This window comes from Myxine glutinosa, chromosome 1, assembly GCF_964187855.1.
Source record: "Myxine glutinosa chromosome 1, kmMyxGlut1.1, whole genome shotgun sequence".
NCBI classification, from domain to species: Eukaryota; Metazoa; Chordata; class Myxini; order Myxiniformes; family Myxinidae; genus Myxine; species Myxine glutinosa.
In genome coordinates, this window is record NC_136261.1 from 79,890,410 (window position 1) to 79,910,115 (window position 19,706).

Here is a 19,706-nt window from a genome sequence, read left to right on the forward strand (position 1 = left end):
CCCCCCCCCCCCCCAAAATAGATATTTGTTTTCTTCTCTGAAACTACACACAATTTCGATGACACTTGACCACAACCTTCATAACCAGTGATTTACCAAAGTTTGTTCACGGCATTAAAAAAAATCTGCCCCTTTGGCGATATACGGTGGGGGGGAGGGGAGGCTGCTCCCCAAAATAGGTATTTGCTTTCTTCTCAGAAACTACATATGCAATTCTGATAAAACTTGACCACAACCTTAATCACCCGCGTTGTACACCAAAGTTTGTTCCTGGCATTTAAAAAATCGGGGTCTAAGATGGTCTATTGGGGGCTTGCCCCCCAAAATAGTATTTGCTTTTTTCTCAGAACCTACACATGCAATTTTGATGAAACTTCACCACAACCTTCATCATCCATGATGTACCAAAGTTTGTTCAAGGCATTGGAAAAATTTGGGTCGGAGGAGGTACACGGGGGTGGGTGGGGTAGGGGGGGGGAGGTTGCCCCCCAAAATACGTATTTTTTGTTTGTTTGTTTAAAGTCTTATGATTATGTTAGTATGATTCTACATGTTGCCCTGTCTTTGAGCAACCACTGAAATTGGTTTAAAATACCTTTAGTCAGTGCAGTATACTGTTTATTCTACCAGGTGAGTGTCAGGGGTATTGCCCCTACGTTTGTTTTTCTTAATATGTGGGGATAATAAAGTAAGTGATGTGCAATGCTAAAGTGGGAGTATTAGCTGAGAAAGCTTGATTTGGCCATCATGTAATGTTACACGGTGAGTAGCAGAAAGGAGACCAACATACTAGATCAGCGATATGCCTACTCATGCAGAGGTAGACGCAGACATGGGGAGCATGTGTTAGCACATGCTTAGATATGCGTGTGATAAATCTCAACCAAGCCTATAAATTAAACATAAGCTCCCTTCTCAAAGATAACACAAAAAGAAAACCGAAAAGGAAGTACCACTCAAAGAAACCCACATCCCATTTAGAAGTTATCTAGGACGTGCAGGACACTGCCAAGGCTGTCCATGACACTGCCAAGGCTGTCCATGAGTCCCACAAATGCTCAAATTCTAGGAATATTTATATATATATTTTTCGAAGAAATCCAAAATAAAAATTCCACCTGGAACAGTCCAAATAATTGAGGGATGGCATACTTCATCATTTTTCCATACAAAATGTAGGCTCATGGAAATGCAAAAAAAATTGACAATGGACGAAGAAGTACGGACAAATGGCTAAATCTGAATCAAACATTATTTAACTTCTCAATATATCATTGTATTGGAAAGGGAGCAAATTATTGTTCATTACTATTAAAATTTTAAAGTTTATTATCATAATTATTCATCACATGATTATTGGGTGGCAAATGGCAACTCAAGGGTAGGCCGTTATGATGTTTGTTTCTTCCCCTCCACTGTCAAACTATGGAACTCTTTACCTTCTCATGTATTTCCAAACACCTATGACCTTCCCATTTTCAAAAAGCACATTTTTTACTTCCTCAAAAACGATTCTATCTTTCTTCACTTTTCTATCAATGCAGCTCTTTTATTTAAGCAAGGAGCAATAAAAAACAAAAGCCACACAAATACAGTGGTGGCCAAAAATATTGGCACCCTTGCACTTTTTCAAATAACTCACAATTTTCTCTAAAAATAATCTGAAATTGACAAACGTATTTGGTCTCCACAATTGTTTATTTCACTGTTAATATTACAGAACCTTTGTTTTTGATTCAGAACTTAATACATCCTTTTAAATCAGAAAAAAAGGCATTGACGCAATTATTGACACCCTTAACATAATATTTGGTAGCACAGCCTTTGGACAAAACAACTGTAGTCAAACGCTTCCAATAGCCATGAATGAGCTTCCTACACCTCAATACTGGCAGTTTGGCCCACTCTTCTTGTGCAAACTGCTCCAGTTCTCCCAGATTTGAAGGGTGCCTTCTCCCAACTGCTGTTTTCAGATCTCTCCACATGTGTTCAATGGGATTTCGATCTGGAGTAATTGCTGGGCAGTTCAGAACAGTGCAGCGTTTTGTCCTGAACCATTCCTGGGTGCTTTTTGAAGTGTGTTTAGGATCATTGTCATGCTGCAAGACCCATGACCTTCAACGGAGACCCAGCTTTCTGACATTGGGTAGAACATTGCGCTCCAAAATGCCTTGGTAATCTCCTGAATTTATGATGCCATGCACCTTTGGACAAGGTGCAAAGGTGCATGGCATCATAAATTCAAGACACCCAGTGCCAGCAAAAAAACCCCAAAACATCACTGAACCGCATCCATGTTTGACTGTAGGGAAGGTGTTCTTTTCTTTGAAGGCTTCATTTTGTATTATGTAAACATAGAGATGATGTGCTTTACCAAGAAGCTCTAATTTGGTCTCATCTGTCCACAGGACATTCCCCCAGAAGGATTTTGGCTTGTTCAGGTGCGTTTTGGAAAACTCCAGTCGGGCTTGCTTATGTCTCTCTCAACAGTGGGGTCCTCCTGGGTCTCCTACCATAGAACCCCCTTTCATTGAGTTGGCGATGGATGGTGCGAGTTGAAACTGTCATACCTTGTGTCTGAAGGTCAGCGTGAATCTGTTTGGCAGTTGATCGAGGTGCTTTTTCCACCATTCGAACAATCCTTCGCTGCAATCTTCCATCAGGTTTTCTCTTGCAGCCACGTCCAGGGAGGTTGGCTGCTGTGCCATGGGCCTTAAACTTCCTGATAACATTGTGTACGGTGGACACAGAAACATCAAGGTCTCTGGAGATGGACTTGTAGCCTTGTGATTGTCCATGCTTGGCTACAATCTTGAGTCTGACCTCCTCAGACAATTCTCTGGTTTTCTTTCTTTTCTCCATGCTCAATGCGGTACACACAGTGACACAAAACAGAAGAATGACTCCTTTTCTCCATTCAAACCAGTTGAATGAGTGATTTTTATATTGCAGGCACCTGCAACTCACCATAGGTGAGTTCAATTCCAAAGTAAAGGAGAATCACCTGCTTGGAAATATAATTGTTTTTAACAACTTCCAAAAGGTGCCAATAATATTGTCCAGGTCATTTCAAGATTTCTGTGTGGAATAAGCTAAGATTTAGTACTTTTTTCAGCTTTTTTTGTTTTGCTCCATTGCAAACCAAAGAAATACATTTGTGGATATCAAAATATTTTTTTATTTCAACAATTTTCTAGAAGAAATGTGCATCATTTGAAAAAAAGTGCAAGGGTGCCAATATTTTTGGCCACGACTGTAGATGGAGAAAGAAACAAGTATTCAACCGCTTGAGCACATATCTAACTCCAACTGAAAAACATAGGGGCAATACCCCCAGCACTCACCTGGTAGAATAAACAGTATACTGCACTGACTGAAGGTATTTTTAACCGACATCAATAGTTTATATAAGACAGGGAGGCATGGCAGGGAGACAGGGAATCATACTAATATAATCATAAGACTTTAAACAAACAAACAAAAAAATACCTATTTTTGGGGGCAACCCTCAGACCCCAATTTTTCTAATACCTTGAACAAACATTGGTACATCACGAGTGATGAAGGTTGTGGTCAAGTTTCATCGAAATTGTGTGTGTAGTTTCAGAGAAGAAAGCAAATACCTATTTTGGAGGTCAAACCTGGATCCACTTTGATCCCTGGTAAACCCCCTTAGACCCCGATTTTTTTTAAATGCCGCGAACAAACTTTAATCACAACATAACAAATATCATTTGTGCCAAGTTTGGTCTAAATCCCTTTAGCGGTTTCGGAGAAGAAATTGCAAGTGTTAACGGATGGACGGACTGACGGACTGATGACGCGCCATCGCATGAGCTCCCCTGAACTTCGTTCCAGGTGAGCTAAAAGGCAGAAATATTTTAAACTCGAATTTCTTAACGTCCACCATCAACCAGTGCTGGTATATGGATCCTCCAGCATGACGTCCTTTTAATAATAGACAGCACACACATTGATGCATCACCCTGCATGTGAAGCACCAGGGTAACGGTTTATAGTCCAGTCGATATTAACGAACCCTGACTAGACAGGCCAAATGTGAATGTGTATATATCTAAGCTATCCTGCCCTGCCCCTTGTTAAATGTGATGGCGAGGAGGCAGTGATTATTAAAGATCATATGGTGTCTTTCGCGAAGAGGAGTCGAGTTAACCCCGGCACTCTGAACAAACTACAAATCCCTCAACCTTCAGCCGAGTATCCTGCAGCAGAGTGGTGACCCATCCGGGATTGGTCCTAGCATACAAATGTTTCTCGATTAGTCTCGACTAGCTCTATGAAAAGTGTGGGCCTCACATTACGATGAACTAGCTGTTCACCGCCATCTCTTCTCTTCCCCCATTCAAAACCTTGATATTTTCTACCCCCATTAATTCACCCCAGATCCACTTTTTTGAAATTCCGACTTCTGTCCTGGAAGTCCTAGCAATATCAGTGTTTTATAGCTCTACCACTCCCTCCCCCCTTTCCCGTTCCCCCTCCCCCCAAGCCCTCTCCCTCCCACAGATCTCCCGATGTCCCTGTTCTCAAATGTTGTACTTGTGTGCTTCCCTCTCTCTCTCTCCATCTTGTCTCCCGCTCCCTTATCATATGTTTTATGTGTCAGTTTGTCTTTTTGTGATGAATGTTAGCTCTTACACGAGCCTCGATCTTGTAGACCAAAATAATAATAATAATAATAATAATAATAATAATAATAAAAAAAAATAAAAAAATAATCACACTTAACAAGAGCAGAATCAGCAATGCCAATTTGAAAGTCTTGTTTGCACCATATCAAATTGGAATTGTTCCACAGAACAATGCACACAATTAAGGAATGTTACCAGCTTATCATATGAAAGCAAAGAAGAGGGTGACAAGCCATAATTGGGATATCCAAGCCAAAAATAATTGCCACAGAATTTGGAATGACAAGACGGTTTTGAACATAACCAAATCAAATAAAGTGTCAGGAATCACATCAAGTTGGAGCAGTTACATCTCTATGAGCAACAGACTACAACATTCCAATGTGTAACCTGAGTCACATAAGCAGTTATAAGTTCAATATCAAGACAGAGTCACGAAGATCAAGTACTCTAGCTTGGATCTCAATGCCCAGAATCATAATACATGGTGCTACGCAGATCATTTCAAGATCACAACGAATGACGAGCTAGAACGTGTCAGGTCGCAGGCCGGAGCATGAAAGATTATGGCAAAGCAAAGGCAAAATGGTCGTTTCCAAGGATGAACCCAAGGGGTTTCTCGGTTTGTGATCCAGTAACCTGAGCAGCGCGATATTGATGACGAGGAGCACGGCAGACAAAATGGGGGCGAGGATGATGCAGCTCACCTGTGCTTCATTTTTCCTCTGCTTCACCGCTTCCTCCTTCTCCCGAATGTCTTGCTCTGCCGTGTTCTTCTCCCTAACACCCCAGCACAGTACACGAGACAGGTGGTTCAGCATAACCGCAAGTTAGTGCCGCCACTGCAGTCTCTCCGAAGGGAGGCGATAATCTCCCAGATATTAACCACCTGAACACCATCAAAGCCTCAACCACCGCATAGGACACAAGCAGATCTCTAATGACGATACGTCTCTCTATCCGTGATCTTAATAACAGACTTCTGTTAACTACCTTAACCTGACAGGTCTGACACAAGCCTCCACCCACTCTAGTCCCTCCCTCTCAATATCTATTTTACCCGGCTTCTTCCCCACCTCCCCATTAATCCAAAACCCTCCTGGGCGTTGCTGCGTCATCACCACATCCCCCTTCGGCTGCGGCGATAGCTCCTGCATTCGGCATGAAAATCGGCGGCACAAATACACCACAAGGAGCTGCAGAGGATGTGGACGTGCGCACGCGAGCCGAGCAGGGGCGGTACGAAACGTGTTGGAATGTCAGAATTATTCCCACAATCACAATGTCACCCGAGTCCGTGAGGTAAAAACCAACCGGACGGTTGGAGCCGTTAGGGGAAGGGTGGCCGAACGGGAATGAACGAGACACGTAGGAGTAAAATATCTGTGTTATAACGGGTCATTCGTCGGAAGGGATAATGGAGATAGCGTTGAAGCCGATAAAGAAAACCGCGGGGCGAATGAGGTGACAGCACGGCCCTACCACAGCCTAATGAACCCATGGGCCGAAGGGAAGGACCAGGTGAGCAACTATGGCATTCACCGCTCGGAACCCACGGACCTGTGTCTGGGGGACTTCAGGCAGTCACGTACCACGCGGAGCATCCTGACGCAAACACGGTCACACGCCGGGGGGAGAAAAAGCAGGTGACACGGCACAGAGGGGGAAAAAAACAATTAAAGAGAGGGAGGGGCACACGGCACGGCCATAGGGTGAGAGGAGAGAGCACACAGCACAGACGCACATTCTCATGGCAGGACAAACGGTATAGGTTACACAGAGAGATTAGCACGGCTTCTTTCACATAGCACAAAGGAAGGACTACCTTTCCCAATATGATTGTTTTACCATACTGTAGTATGTGTGTTTGTGTGTGAGTATACGTGTGTGTGTGTGTGTGCGCGTGCGTGGGAGGGAGAGGAGAGGTGGGTGTGTTGTCTTCTGCCATTAACCCTTACACAGCCCCTTACATGCTGGACGTCAATGGAAACGGACACTTATTAATAAGCACATCTAAATCGATACAAAATAGCCCACTCTCAGCTTTAGTACCCCCCCAAACCCTCCTACACACATGCACATACAGATTGCATCATGAGTCTATGAACACCGGAGAATCACCTGAACCGTCCATAAAGATTGGGATAAAAACACCTGCACAATTTACCCCTGCCTCCATCATGCTCGTCCAGGCTAGATTAAAACCAAATGCTGAGCTGCGACAAACCTGCATTGTGTTAACGTATGATGGTAACCTAAAGGACGGTCAACAAATCCTGAACCTGCTTGGACACGTGAAAGTTATGCGAGTGCAATTTGAGCATGCATTATGCCTTTACCTATCCACAAAGTTGTCCCTACCATGGAAACAAAAATGGCAACACACAAGCAAATATATGATGCATCCATAAGCTGTTTTATATAATGGCCCATCTATTTTTCTTTTTTTTTTACATACGCATTGGGAAGCGAGGGAATGGGGGTTGATAAAGTGCTAAATTTTGTAATTTAGATAATTGGTGCAAAATAAAAAACAAGAAAAAAAGACAAGGAAGCATCAAAAATGAGGTACAAGTAGTGGACAAAAAACAAACAAACAATGGACACACCTGGTAAATGAGGGAACCAAGCAATTGCTTCCACACAGGCATGGCCCATGTGTTAATTAAGCAAATAACATCCCAGCATGCTTAGGGTCATGTATAAAAATGCTGCACAGGCCTGGTTGCCTATAGTTATGGCTAGCATGGCTGCAAGAGGAGTGGGGCCTTGGTTTTCATCTTGAGAAGCTTGTTAGCCTGTTGTGTTCATTCTGCACGCTTTTCATTTCTCCATCTCATCTGTTTGTCTTATTCCTTTTGTCCTGTTAGTCCTATGTGTTCGTTCACCTCTGCCCCACCCCCTCCCCCCACAGTAAAGGAGAATAAGAGGATGGAGGGAGGGAAGAAAAAGAAGAAAAGGTGAGGCGAGCAGAGTTGAGGCTGAGGTCTCCTTGCCCTCTCCACAGAGAGCGAAAGGAGAAGGAGGAGGGGGATGAGAAGGAGAAGAAAGGAAGAGAGGAGGGGACCATGGTGCGGGGCGTTGACGCAGTTGCGTTGCCTACTGAGCCCACTAAATGGGGAGGGGAGGAGGGTAACGGCTGCTGACGTTACTGACCAGGTGTTACGTGCTCCTCCCCAAACCCCGGTCACGGTGTACCTCCGAGCCCCGAGAGGAGTCACGGCAGAAAGCTGTGTTATTCTGTATGTCAAAGATCAATGGTGAAACCACACCAATTGTTACCAACAAACAAGTATTGTATTAAAATCACACAAGAATAACAGTACAACAACAATAGTAATCAATTGTACAACCAATATATATTTCCTATGATGGTATCATCAGGTTCGTACAATATAACTCACTGTGCTCCAAGTGAGCAAAAAGAAGAACATTCCCAATGTCTCTTTCCCGGCTTCAAGCCAAAGTCGATCCACTCCAGTGATCGTCAGAACGATGTCCAATCGAGACCAGAATCTCGTTCGGATGACAGTCACAGTCCCGCTGCCAAAGCTGCGCAAAGGTGCCCTCAAGGCGACTGGGAAATCACACCCTCGGGTATGGATGTTCCACGGCTCCAAATCGGCGAACCACAGATGTCCCACGCAAAAGTCACGTGACACACGCACACCAGATTAACGTCTGAATGCGGTGAAAATGAATGAAACGAAGTGAAAAACCTTGAGCGATGCGCAAAGCGCGCGAGTCAAAATGGCCGACGGCCCGTTCTCGTGGCGTAACGGCACTCCAACGATTCTCTTCGGAATCGACCGCAAAACCTGACACGCAGGTTGATCTGTCACAGCGATAACAACTCTGTCGCAGGAATCCCTTTCCCGGGAAACCCAAAGTTCACTCGTGACCCTCGTTCGCCAATCGTTCGCTCAAGACCTCGAAGCAACTAGGCTTCTTGTCTGACTCACTCGCTCCGCCTTCTCTTCCTCCTCTTCCTCTTCGTCGTCGTCCAGTTCCGGTTTCATTTAAAACATTAACTTTTTTACCTTTTGAAAATAGTAATCTATATCTCCCTTAAACGACAACAATAATAGTACATGGAATCAAAAATGTTTACAGTGGATGAAAACCACAACAACGGAAGTGACGAATCCGTAACACATGACACAAGTGAATGGACCACGATGAAACGCCGGAATAAAGGGAAAGCCCCCCTGAACCAGATCCTGGGCCTATTTGTAAAAGACGAATGGCTATAAAGTGGAAGAGCATTAAGGAGGCGACAATTGGCTGCACGGCCTCTAGGATGACTGAGGATGAGGTGGTGGTGTACTCCTGACCAGATCCCTTCAGAGCCCCTTTCCCCTGCCCACTCCCGCTCTTGCTTCCCGTGAGGAGCCCCCCCCCCCCCCCCTCGCCCATCCTCACCTCCTAGGGATGGCAGAAGCAGCTAAACATGGGAATGGGTGAACTTTATTATGAAATTGATATATGTGGGGAAAATTACATGCCCAGACCAGGAATCGAACCCAGGTCCTCTGGAAAACCGTACCAGTCCTCTGCCATCTGAGCTATCTGGGCGACCTGACTGAGCATGCAACTTTCCCACACATATAATGGCCACTCTCTTTCCGTCAATGCTTCCGGGGCACTCGCTGTCAACCATAGGAGCACCAACGGCTTGAACACGAGAGGGTCTTCCTCCAATGGGGGACAAATCCATGTCCTCTATTATTAACACCACTGGGGGTGTCATCCTAGAGGAGAGGATGAAGCTTTCATGAAGCTTTATTATTTGTTGGATGGAATTGATATATGGCCAGATTTTTGTTTACTTTTATTGTTATTTATTTGTTTGATTATTGTTTTTGATTTATTGTCATTTACTTGTTTTTGATTATAGTTTGATTTCCGGTTTGATGTTTTTTAAACTTTTTTATAATAAAAAATGCTTGGGTCATTAAAACCCCCCAATACCCTCATCCACAGAGCACATGTTGTCGCCCAATGGTTTGATGAGCATGACACTGATGTTATCTATATGTCATGGCCTTCTCAGTCATCAGATCGGAACCCAATCGAGCATTTATGGGATATTCTGGAACAACGGCTACAACAGCGTTTTCCACATCCATCAAACAGGTGCGAGTTGATTGACTTTCTCGTGGTGGAATGGTGCCGCATCCCTCCTGCAGAATTCCAGACACTGGTGTACTCTATGCTACGACGCATACAGGCCATACTGTCCGCACGTGGTTGTCCAACATCCTATTAAGTGACTTTACATTGGTGTTTCCATTTTTTGGCCACTACCTACACACAGAGTTGGGGTGCGGAGGGAGAGGAGATAAAGAGAAATAAAAGAAAAGTTGAAGTTGATTGAAGTAAGAGCAAGGGAAGAAAAAGGGTACAAACTATAACAGGAAAAAGGGAAAAAGGTTTAAAATGTCTACCAAGTTTGCATACATAAATAAATGCATGGCCCTGAAGGTAAGTATCAAACATAACGTAAGACACACGTCAAACTATAGAACCGTGGGGGTTTCGCGAAAGAAAAAGTTTCCTCCCAAGGAAACCAAGTTTCCCCCCCTCCCCAAGAAAAAAAATTCCATTGATACAGCAAATTGTCCATTTCATGAAGATTAAAATTGACAATCTTGATCAAAGTTCGGGTCAATAGGATGAAAAGTGATGATTTTTCATATGAAAAATGATGATTTTGGAAGGTTGACCTTGAGTTGACCTTTGACCTCAAAAATAGTTGGTTTCCCTATTTAGTGACTCAATGTGCAAATGCTGTTTAATTTTCAAGTCAATCGAATTAAAATTGACGGTTTTTCAGATGAAAAGTGATGATTTTGGAAGTTTGACCTTGAGTTGACCTTTGACCTTTTGACCTCAAAAATAGTATGTTTCCCAATTTAGTGACTCGATATGCAAATGCTGTTCAATCTTCAAGTCAATCGGTTGAAAATTGATGGCTTTTTCGATGAAAATTGACGATTTTTAAAATTTGACCTTGAGTTGACCTTTGACCTTTTGACCTCGAAAATTGTATGTTTCACTATTTAGTGACAATATACAAATGCTATTCAATTTTCAAGTCAATCGGATTTAAAATGGCGAGTTTAGAAATTTGACCTCCAGATGACCTTTGACCTCAAAATCAATAGGCTTCTCAATTGGGACGACCTATACAACTTGGTAAAGTTTTGTGACGATCGGTTTAGAATTGTGACCTGTAGGCCGGTGACAAATAGACAAACAGAGAACCACAAACGCAAACGAGCAATATACTTGAAAAATCTTCGATTTTGCAAGGAAAAATGGTATAATATAGGTAGCAGAGAATAGTAAGAATACCTGCAAGGAGATGTATCTAGGAACAATCAGGAGTTTCAGATGGAGAACTAGAACGGCACTCGGTAGAGCACATACCTCAGCCAGGCTGAACAGTTTACACTTTGTATCCTACTTATAGGCCAGACCTTGATTCGGACCTGAAACGAAATCTAATCGGCTTGTTGTTGTCACTTACCCAACTCATCCACCAAGTTTTGTCATAACTCGTCCACAATATTTTGAGATATCGTGCTATATACCGTTTTGGCCTGTTCTCTCAATGGTGAAGAATCACTAAAAATTCAAGCACCCGGATCTTCATCAAAACATCGAATCATTTCATCCTTGTCACACACCCAACTTTTCCAACAAATTTCATCCGAATCCGTCCACAACTTTGAGATGTCCTGTTCACTGACAAACAGACAGGGGTGAAAACATATCCTACCTTTGGTGGCGGAGGTAAATATTGTCCTTTGTATAAAGGTTTGTTCAAAAACAGAAAATTCTGGTGGTCAGCAGGAAAACAAGCATGCATTTGCTTTACAGAATAAGGACGTGACCACGTTTCAGGAATTCCATAAAGTGATGTCATTCCCGAGCCATGTCTGCCTGCGGAGGAGAAAATATCAAATGCATGCATAGCCACTCGAGGTTGAGTCCGTGTGACTTTGCGAGCGATTCTCCTATGAAACGGATCATGACTAGTTGAGAAACGTTTCTGGGCACGAACAGGTCAGCACTCCAATGAAGGATACTCGGCTGAAGGTGCAGGAATTTCTAAGTTGTTCAGGGTGCCGGTGATAACTCACCTCCTCTTTGAGAGACACCGTGGAATCTTTAACGTCCATCAACGGCCAGTGCTGACGGACGGGTCATCCGGCTTAACTTCATTCCCATGGACGACTTGCGTATTGTATTGATGCTTCCCCTTGGTTGCCAAACACCAGGACGAGCCTCGATTCAGTATACAAAAAAAAAAAGGACAGTTTATAGCTGGGTTGAGATGCGAACCCAGGATAGACAGCTCTGGGCGAGTGAGTGCGCATGCCGCTAGGCTATCTTGCTTGCCCCGTATCATTGATTACCTTTTGAGTAAATATAGCACCAGAAAAATGGCAGAAATCGATTCAGAGTGTTTGGAGTTCAACAGCTCCACAGCAGAACAATTGGTCTCTTTCACACTTGCAGAAACCGATTTTGTTACTTTCAGAGGGGGCAGGTTTTCTGTGTCTGCTCACAGTTGTAGGACGCACAATAAGCTATTCTATTCTATCTCTATTCTTTCTGCAAGGAAGAAAATCCACCTCTGGAGGAAGATTTTTTTTAGTCTTTACCACTGGGGGAATTCCAATTCGTTTCAAATTAATCAGTTCCATTCATTACCTTGATGCCCTGGTGTTGGGCTAGCGGCTAGGGTGCCAGCTTAGGATCCTAGGATCCTGGGTTCGAATCCCGGTCGATCGCTGAATTAACGCCATGGGGGTTGACTCAGCCTGTCATCCTTCCGAGGTCGGCTAATTGAGTACCAGTTCACTGGTAATTCCCCGTTTGTCGTTAAAAGGCGGCAAAAATGGTTGGCGTCAGGAAGGGCATCCGGCCGTAAAACATTGCTTCACAAAGGGGACCGAAAAACAACAACAACCACGGTTCCCGAAAAAGGCCAACCCCCGCTTTGCGGGGAAAAATGGCCTCTAAAGGTGGTTATATGTTTTATTATTCATTACCTTGATCTTTCCAAATCGTGCTGCCAAACCAGTAACGAGGTAGAGAATACATTGGGTGGTTTGCCATTGCTCTTCCCAGGACTAATCACGACAGCAATTTGGTCAAGGTGACTCAAAATGGCCGAGTCTTTTCCAAAGGTTTCGCGGCCACTTAATGTTCAAAGTTGCATCAAATAAATGCTTGATTTTAGATAAACGATTACTTTATTCAGGAAGTCTTATGGTCTTAATTATTGGTCTTCCACATTCCCCTCTTTCCACGCTTTTTCCTAACCCCTCTCCCCACCACATCACTTTGCATTTCAAACAGGTCAGTGGTTTCTCTGTCTTCTACCACCCTCTGCTCTTTCCGTATTTTGTACCTCACTCTCCCTCCCCCAGGTTTCTGCAGGGTGCACACGGTCCACCATCAACCAGCTTCTGGTGAAACTCCCCAAATCCAGAAACACTGCTCGCCTCCACTTCTTCGTTCCTCTTTTTTCCCACGAGTGGAACCAACTTCCACATTTGCTTCAATCTCCTCCTTCCAACCAGGTCCCCATCCAGAACCATAATATTTTCTACCCTCATTAACCCCACCTCTTCTAAATTTCCAGTCTTTCCTTCCTCAGATTTCCTACAGTATCCATCCTGTCCACCCATACGTCCTTTCCTACCCACGCCTCAATTTTTGGCCATGTCTCCATCTATCTTTTCCTTCAACTCTGTTGTTGGTGTCTCCCCCCACCCCCCACTCGACTGTTCCTTTTATTGGGCTACGTCCTGATCTGTTCATTGTTCTAGCTCTTCCACAAGCCTTGACTCCGCATACAAAAAACATAAAACCTTTGGTGACTGTCGTGGAGGCATACAGAGTTGGAAGAGCGGTGTCTTACCACGGCATATGCATCCAGAGCTGGAAATACATAAACTGGAAGTGACCTTCCGCAAATGCAAAGGGATAAACACAAAAGATAGGACCTACAGGACCTACAGGACCAAAGCTCTCCGGCCTCTCCGGCCTTGCTCCTCCAGCTCTCTCTGGGCTCTGTCCCCCAAATATTCCTACAGGTCACACAAGATCTGCCTGCAACCCTCTTATGGTTCAACTGCCAAAATCAAGACTCTCTGCTCACCTTCACTCCTTCATTCCTCTTTTCTCCCACCTCTGGAACAAACTCCCTCACTCTCTTCAATCCCACTCCTCCCTCCAGGCCTTTAAAACAGCTGTTCACCACCATCTCTTATCTTCCCCCATCCAAAACCTTGATCTTTTCTACCCCCGCTAATTCCACCCCAAATCCACTTTTTTGAAAGACCAACTTCCTTCTTGGAAGTCCTTGGTGTACTTGTGTTTATACTTCTCCCACCCCCCCCCCCCCCCCCCACCCCTTCCCGTGCCGCCTTCCCCCAATCCCTCTCCCTCCCACACATTCCCGATGTCCCTGCTCTCAAATGTTGTGTTTATGTGCTTCCCCTTCTCTCCCCATCTTGTCTACCGCTCCCCTTTTTATATACTTTGTTTGTTTGTCTCTTTGATTTGTTTTTGTGATAAATGTTAGCTCTTTCACGAGCCTCGATTCTGTATACGAAAAAAAAAAAAAAAAAATGCATGCGACGACACTCCCCACCAATACGTTATGGTGCCATGACCTTACCAAAGTAATGGGTACCTTTTACAGCATGGAAACACGACTTAAGACCTAAAGTTAAAGAGAATGACTTGGGTTCCACTGACTTAAAGAAAAGTGGGTGTACTCCCACCCCGCTCTGCGGAATTATAGTCAGGTTCACTATGTTTTTTCGTTCAAAATCATGGTAGATTAGCAAACCTATACATTTTTGGAAACGTTATTACATGGAAAATCTGAAAATCAATGTTTACATTTGCCAATTCCGACCAATTCGATTCGACCAATTCGACCAATCGACCAATTCCATTCGACCAATTCGACCATTCGACCAATCGCTTCGATCGACCATTCGACAATTCGACCAATTCGACCGATTCGATTCGATTCAATTCATTGAATTCGATTCGATCGACCATTCGACCAATTCGATTTGCCAATCAATTTGACCGACCTTTGCTTGTGTGGAACGGACTGTGAAAACGATGCGGACTATATTGTCGGATACGACACACAGGACGGTGATGACGAACTCTAAATGGCATATTCTGTAATCGTGTATGTTTGATGCCATTGACTGCCTGTGGAAATTTTGTCATTGACTGCCTGTGTAGATGTGAAGTTATACTGACTGCATGTGTATATATGATTTTGCTGACTGCCTGTGTATGTTTGGTGATATGAATTATTGTGACACATTTTGATGGTATTAACTGCCTGTACAAAATGATAACATGTATTTGATTATGCAACTTATCGCGAATATAAAGACAGTATTTTGCAATTCAAAACCTTTGATTCGTGTCTTACCATTCCCCATAGCACTAATTTGATACTTTCATTGGATTCCTTGTCCCTGAAAATATAGGTTTAGTATATTTTAAAAAGTTTTTAGGATTAATTAGAGGCAGAAATAGAACAAAATATGTATTTTACAGTGGCCATTTTGAAAATCCAAAATGGCCGCCATACAGGTATCTCTCCAAATGTAAACATTGATTTTTAGTTTCCTTATGCTATAACCTTTCCAAAAATGTATAGGTTTGCTAATCTACCATGATTTTGAACGAAATATAATTTATTGACATAGTGAACCTGACTATTATATGCTTCTAGAGTACAAAGACAAACTTAGAAAGATTTGAGACAGTAAACGAAGACATGAACTTGGAACGATTTTGGAACTCTAAAGACGCTTGAACAAAATCATATTGTTAAGATAACTGTATAACCTAGGCACAACACATGAGAATCAAACGGATGGAAAATGCAAAATTGTCAAGCAACAAATGGAAAAAATGCAATTCTGTCCTTGGATAAGATTCTAACCAGCTTAGCAAATGGCCTGGCCAGGTTTCTTTTCACACATTCGACTGCCACAGGGACTTCGACAATCCTTACTAACCGAGCACGAGTCATGGATTGGATAACACGACCAAGGAGGCAGTTGTTCATCCCTGACATGAACATCACCAGCAGAGATGTTGGGCTTCAAATCTGTCCATTTTGTCCTTTCCTATTGGGCTGACAGGTATTCTCTTCTCCATCTTGCCCAAAGTAGTCTACCAGATACTGGACATGTTTCAAGTGCTATGATCTATACAAGTCAGGTATGACAAAGTCCCCGGGAGGAGGCCCTAGAGGCATGGTCTTTCTCGTCAATAACATGGTTGGTGACTAGGGTTGAAGGTCATTCACATCCAGCGATATTGTCGTGATATGCCTTGAGTTAATGATACCACAGGCTCCTGAAACAAACCTAGCCAGAAAATTGTGGGTGAGCTGATATGGACTGAGCTCACGAAACACTTTACGGCCCGTGGCGATTTCCCTCTCCCAAACACCAGAAAAGTGTGAAGTGAGGGGAAGGTTCACTTCCCAGATGCGCAGGTTTTCCTTCAGGTAGTTATCAGTAGCACAGCAAAGCTCGGTAAATTCATTGTAAGCTCTGACAAGGATTGCGCCGTGATCGCAGCGAAGGCGTTTGATGGGGCCGTGTATAGCGCGGAATCTGCACAGCCTGCAGATAAAATAGTACGTGTCCATGGATTTGATCACCAAGATGAAAGGCCCAAATAGAAAGACAAAAGAATATCGCGATACAACATTTGGTTTTAGTAGCTCTATCTGTAGTTCTCCTCACATTGAGTTGCCACAGGCTGAAGATGTCAATATAACATTTGGTAAAGGGGGGAACTTCTTTCAGTAGGTCTGCCTGCAGGTAAGCCATCCTCCTTTGGACTTTTAGACAGCTTTGAAGCTTCTGAGAAGTTATGCAACTTTTGATGAGCCTACTGAAGAGGGACCGTCCATTTGCAATCCAATAACTCGTTTGTTGTATGGCAGCAAGAGTTGTCCCCCTACCGCGATGATGAACCTTTTTGTGGTGATCTCTGGCCAGCAGTACTGACAGGTGGCCTTGAGGGAGCAGGTGGGATGCGTTGTTGAAATGTCAAAGTTCCCATGGCACAGGCATCCACAGACGAGTGTTAATCTCTCACAGTCAGCAAAGGGATCCAATTTGTTTATGAATGGCAGAAGCATCACAATGTCTTCAGAGAACATGCTATGTTGTGAAGCAGGAACCAGGAGAGTAGTCGTTGTTTCAGGTTATTTGATTGACGGACCTCTCCATTGTCACATACAACCTTTGAACCTCCTCGTATAACTAATGAGTATAGCTAAGGGCCTTCTAGCTGAATACCATTTGGAATACCCAGTGAAGTGATCAGTTCCCAAGCTTTGAGGATCTAGCCTAGTGACCTTCACAAAGACTTCAGGACCGACTCCGGACTGGACTTGCAACTTGATTTCCTTATCGGCATATGACTTGACTTTAAACAAGAAAGCAGGCCTCTATTCAGACTTGGGTTCAGATTTCTGTTCTGGATTGTCAAACACCAGCAATGGAGACTGGACAACGTGTTGCAGACAATTCGCAAGGTTTGTATCAGTGAGATGGTCCAGACCACATAGCCATGATGTGACAGCTATGACATTATTTGAGATAGGATATCAGCTGGGTTGACACTAGTATTCACGTGATACTACTGATCTGGCCTGGAGGTGTTCTTTATCAGCTGAACCCGGTTTGCCACGATATTGTGATATATATTGTTATGTTTATGGGGGGTAGGCAATGGAATACCTTAGGGCCAGGTAGGATTGTATAGGTAGTGTGCTCCGACTGTCGTGAAAAAGAAGAAACCTGTAACTAAGTAGGGATCCGTTAGACCGGAAGTCGTGGAAGAGCGTATCTTTGGCGAGGGGTGGGGTTATGTTATTTAGTTAGGCGTTAAGGGTAAATCTCTTGTATGTAAGTTGCCTCTGTGATTTATGCTTTGTTTGTTATAACACACACCACACCAGCCATGCACGCTACACCGAAAATAAACATTAAATAAGTAACTGGAACCAAGACATTAAAAACTACCGCGGGTTCCACCAGCCGAGCCATCACCAAGGCACAAGAGGGCGTGAGGCCACGCCCCGAAGAACGATTGGTCAGGACGGCCATAGAGCGATGAGATGAGACTCGCTGATCGGAGCGTGCGCGGACGTCATCAGATGACGTAAGAGCCTGGGGAACAAAAGAACGGTGTCCCAGACATTTTCGCTCTTGCGTTGGGGCCGTCGTCACGAGCAGTCAAAGTTATACCTCTTGCACTGGGTTTGATTGTGAATGGTCGCACTTCCCTGTCGCCCTTGGAGTTTGGGCTCACTCTTGGCAGTGGCATTCGCACACCACACTCTGTTCCTTACTTTGTGGATGTGATGGCGAGCGGACGCATCCTGTCCTTGGTTTGTTGGTGCTGACTTCGCGATGGCTGGGGGCGGCTGAGAGGCTTCGGAGCGTTGTGGAACATGGGACGAGGGCGAAACAAGGCCCTGCTCGTTTCACGTTTACGGTTGGCGGGCGAACGGACTTCGTGCCAGGGCGTGTTTCCCGTGCAGGGAAGCGGGACCTTCGACGTGGACGTCAGGCAGAGTGCAGGCAAACACACCTCACAAACACTTCCGTATCTGTTGAATTGATTATCGTGGTTCGAGGACGTCCAGAGTAATCCGTGCATGAAAGAGCCTCGCTGCCCTCCACCCCGCCCCCCCCCCCCCTCCCGCAACTCCTCGAGCGTATAAAGAAGGTCCGCCATTGTTGACTGAACGCCTCGGAGTTTAAGCTTGATCGGCTACCCATTACCTTGGAGGATCTTAATCCCCGGGAACACGACAATATTGTTACTTTTGTGGGGGGGGGGGGGGGGGGGGGGGAAGAGTGGTGGGGGTGGGTCCTTTGGTGACTAGGGCGGGGGGACAATGAAATATACCTTAGCCGAGATAGAATCGTATAAATTAGCATGCTCTGAGTGTCGCAAAAAAGAAGAAGCCATCTCGATGTATCTAAATAGTGTCGAATGCCCGGGTAAGTGTTTAGGTGTCTCCACACAGAGGAGTGGAGTTGTGCTATCTAGGTTGGGTCTGTAAGGTTAAATCCCTGCGTGTAAATGCCTCTTGTAGTTTTTCCTAATGTTCTTACAAAACTCAGCCGGCCAGGCAATGGACTCATTCGCTCACCACGCCGCCAGGGCTAACCAACACACAGAACATTTGCCAAACGGCACGTAAATTCCCCCTCACGACGTCATCCGAACATTCCTGAAAGAGATTGGATTCCCCCCGCCGACGACTCGTAAAGTGGAGGCCACGCCCCAGCCATTGTGATTGGTGGAGGCATGATGGGATGATTGAGTAGAGCTCGGTGATTGGACAGAATGTGACGTCAGCGTGGAAGATTCGAGAGCTGAAGGAAAAAAGACGTGTCTCGCCATCTCTGTCTGTCTGTCTCTGTCTGTCTCTCTCTCTCTCTCTCTCTCTCTCTGGCTCTCTCTGGCTCTCTCTGGCTCTTGTCTTGAGTGTATGTTGTTGCCCCAGGTGCGCTGGTGAGGAGACGTGTCGGGGCTTTGGGACTTTTGCAATGTGGAATGAGGAGGTGTTGGTTGACGTCGGTGCTCTGCGAAGAAGGAGGGGGTCGCGAGCGAAAAAAAGAGGGATCCTGCCTGCTTGCCTCGCGCCTGGCTACGGGTGTGACTCTGCTATTTTGTGCGTTTCCCGCGCGGTTGTTCGAGGCAACGAACAGCAAGCCTTAGCAGCCATTTGGGGGGGGATGCAAAGCTGAGTGCCGGCCGATTACCAAAACATTATTTATTTTCTTTCATCATCTTTTCCGCTTGTTTGTATACGAGTCTGAGTGGAGACGTCTCCATTAGGAATTTTAATTTTCACCTCACCTTTCATTTTTATTTGCATTTATTTTCATTAAATCATTATTTGTCGAATTTTACTTTTCTTGTATTGTAGATTTTGCTGTCCCGTCTTTGCCTTTG

At 44.5% G+C, this 19,706-nt stretch overlaps 1 protein-coding gene across 5 annotated transcripts in view; it reads right to left on the minus strand.

Moving 5' to 3' along the window:
- Positions 1 to 19,706, minus strand: part of LOC137425531 (uncharacterized) — a 578,290-nt gene that overhangs the window by 87,350 nt on the left and 471,234 nt on the right. For all 5 annotated transcript variants that reach the window (XM_078773845.1, XM_078773842.1, XM_068114071.2 and 2 more), the window contains one exon: positions 5,360 to 5,432. In XM_078773845.1, coding sequence (XP_078629971.1) covers positions 5,360 to 5,432 — 73 coding nt within the window. The remainder of the gene's footprint in view (positions 1 to 5,359; positions 5,433 to 19,706) is intronic.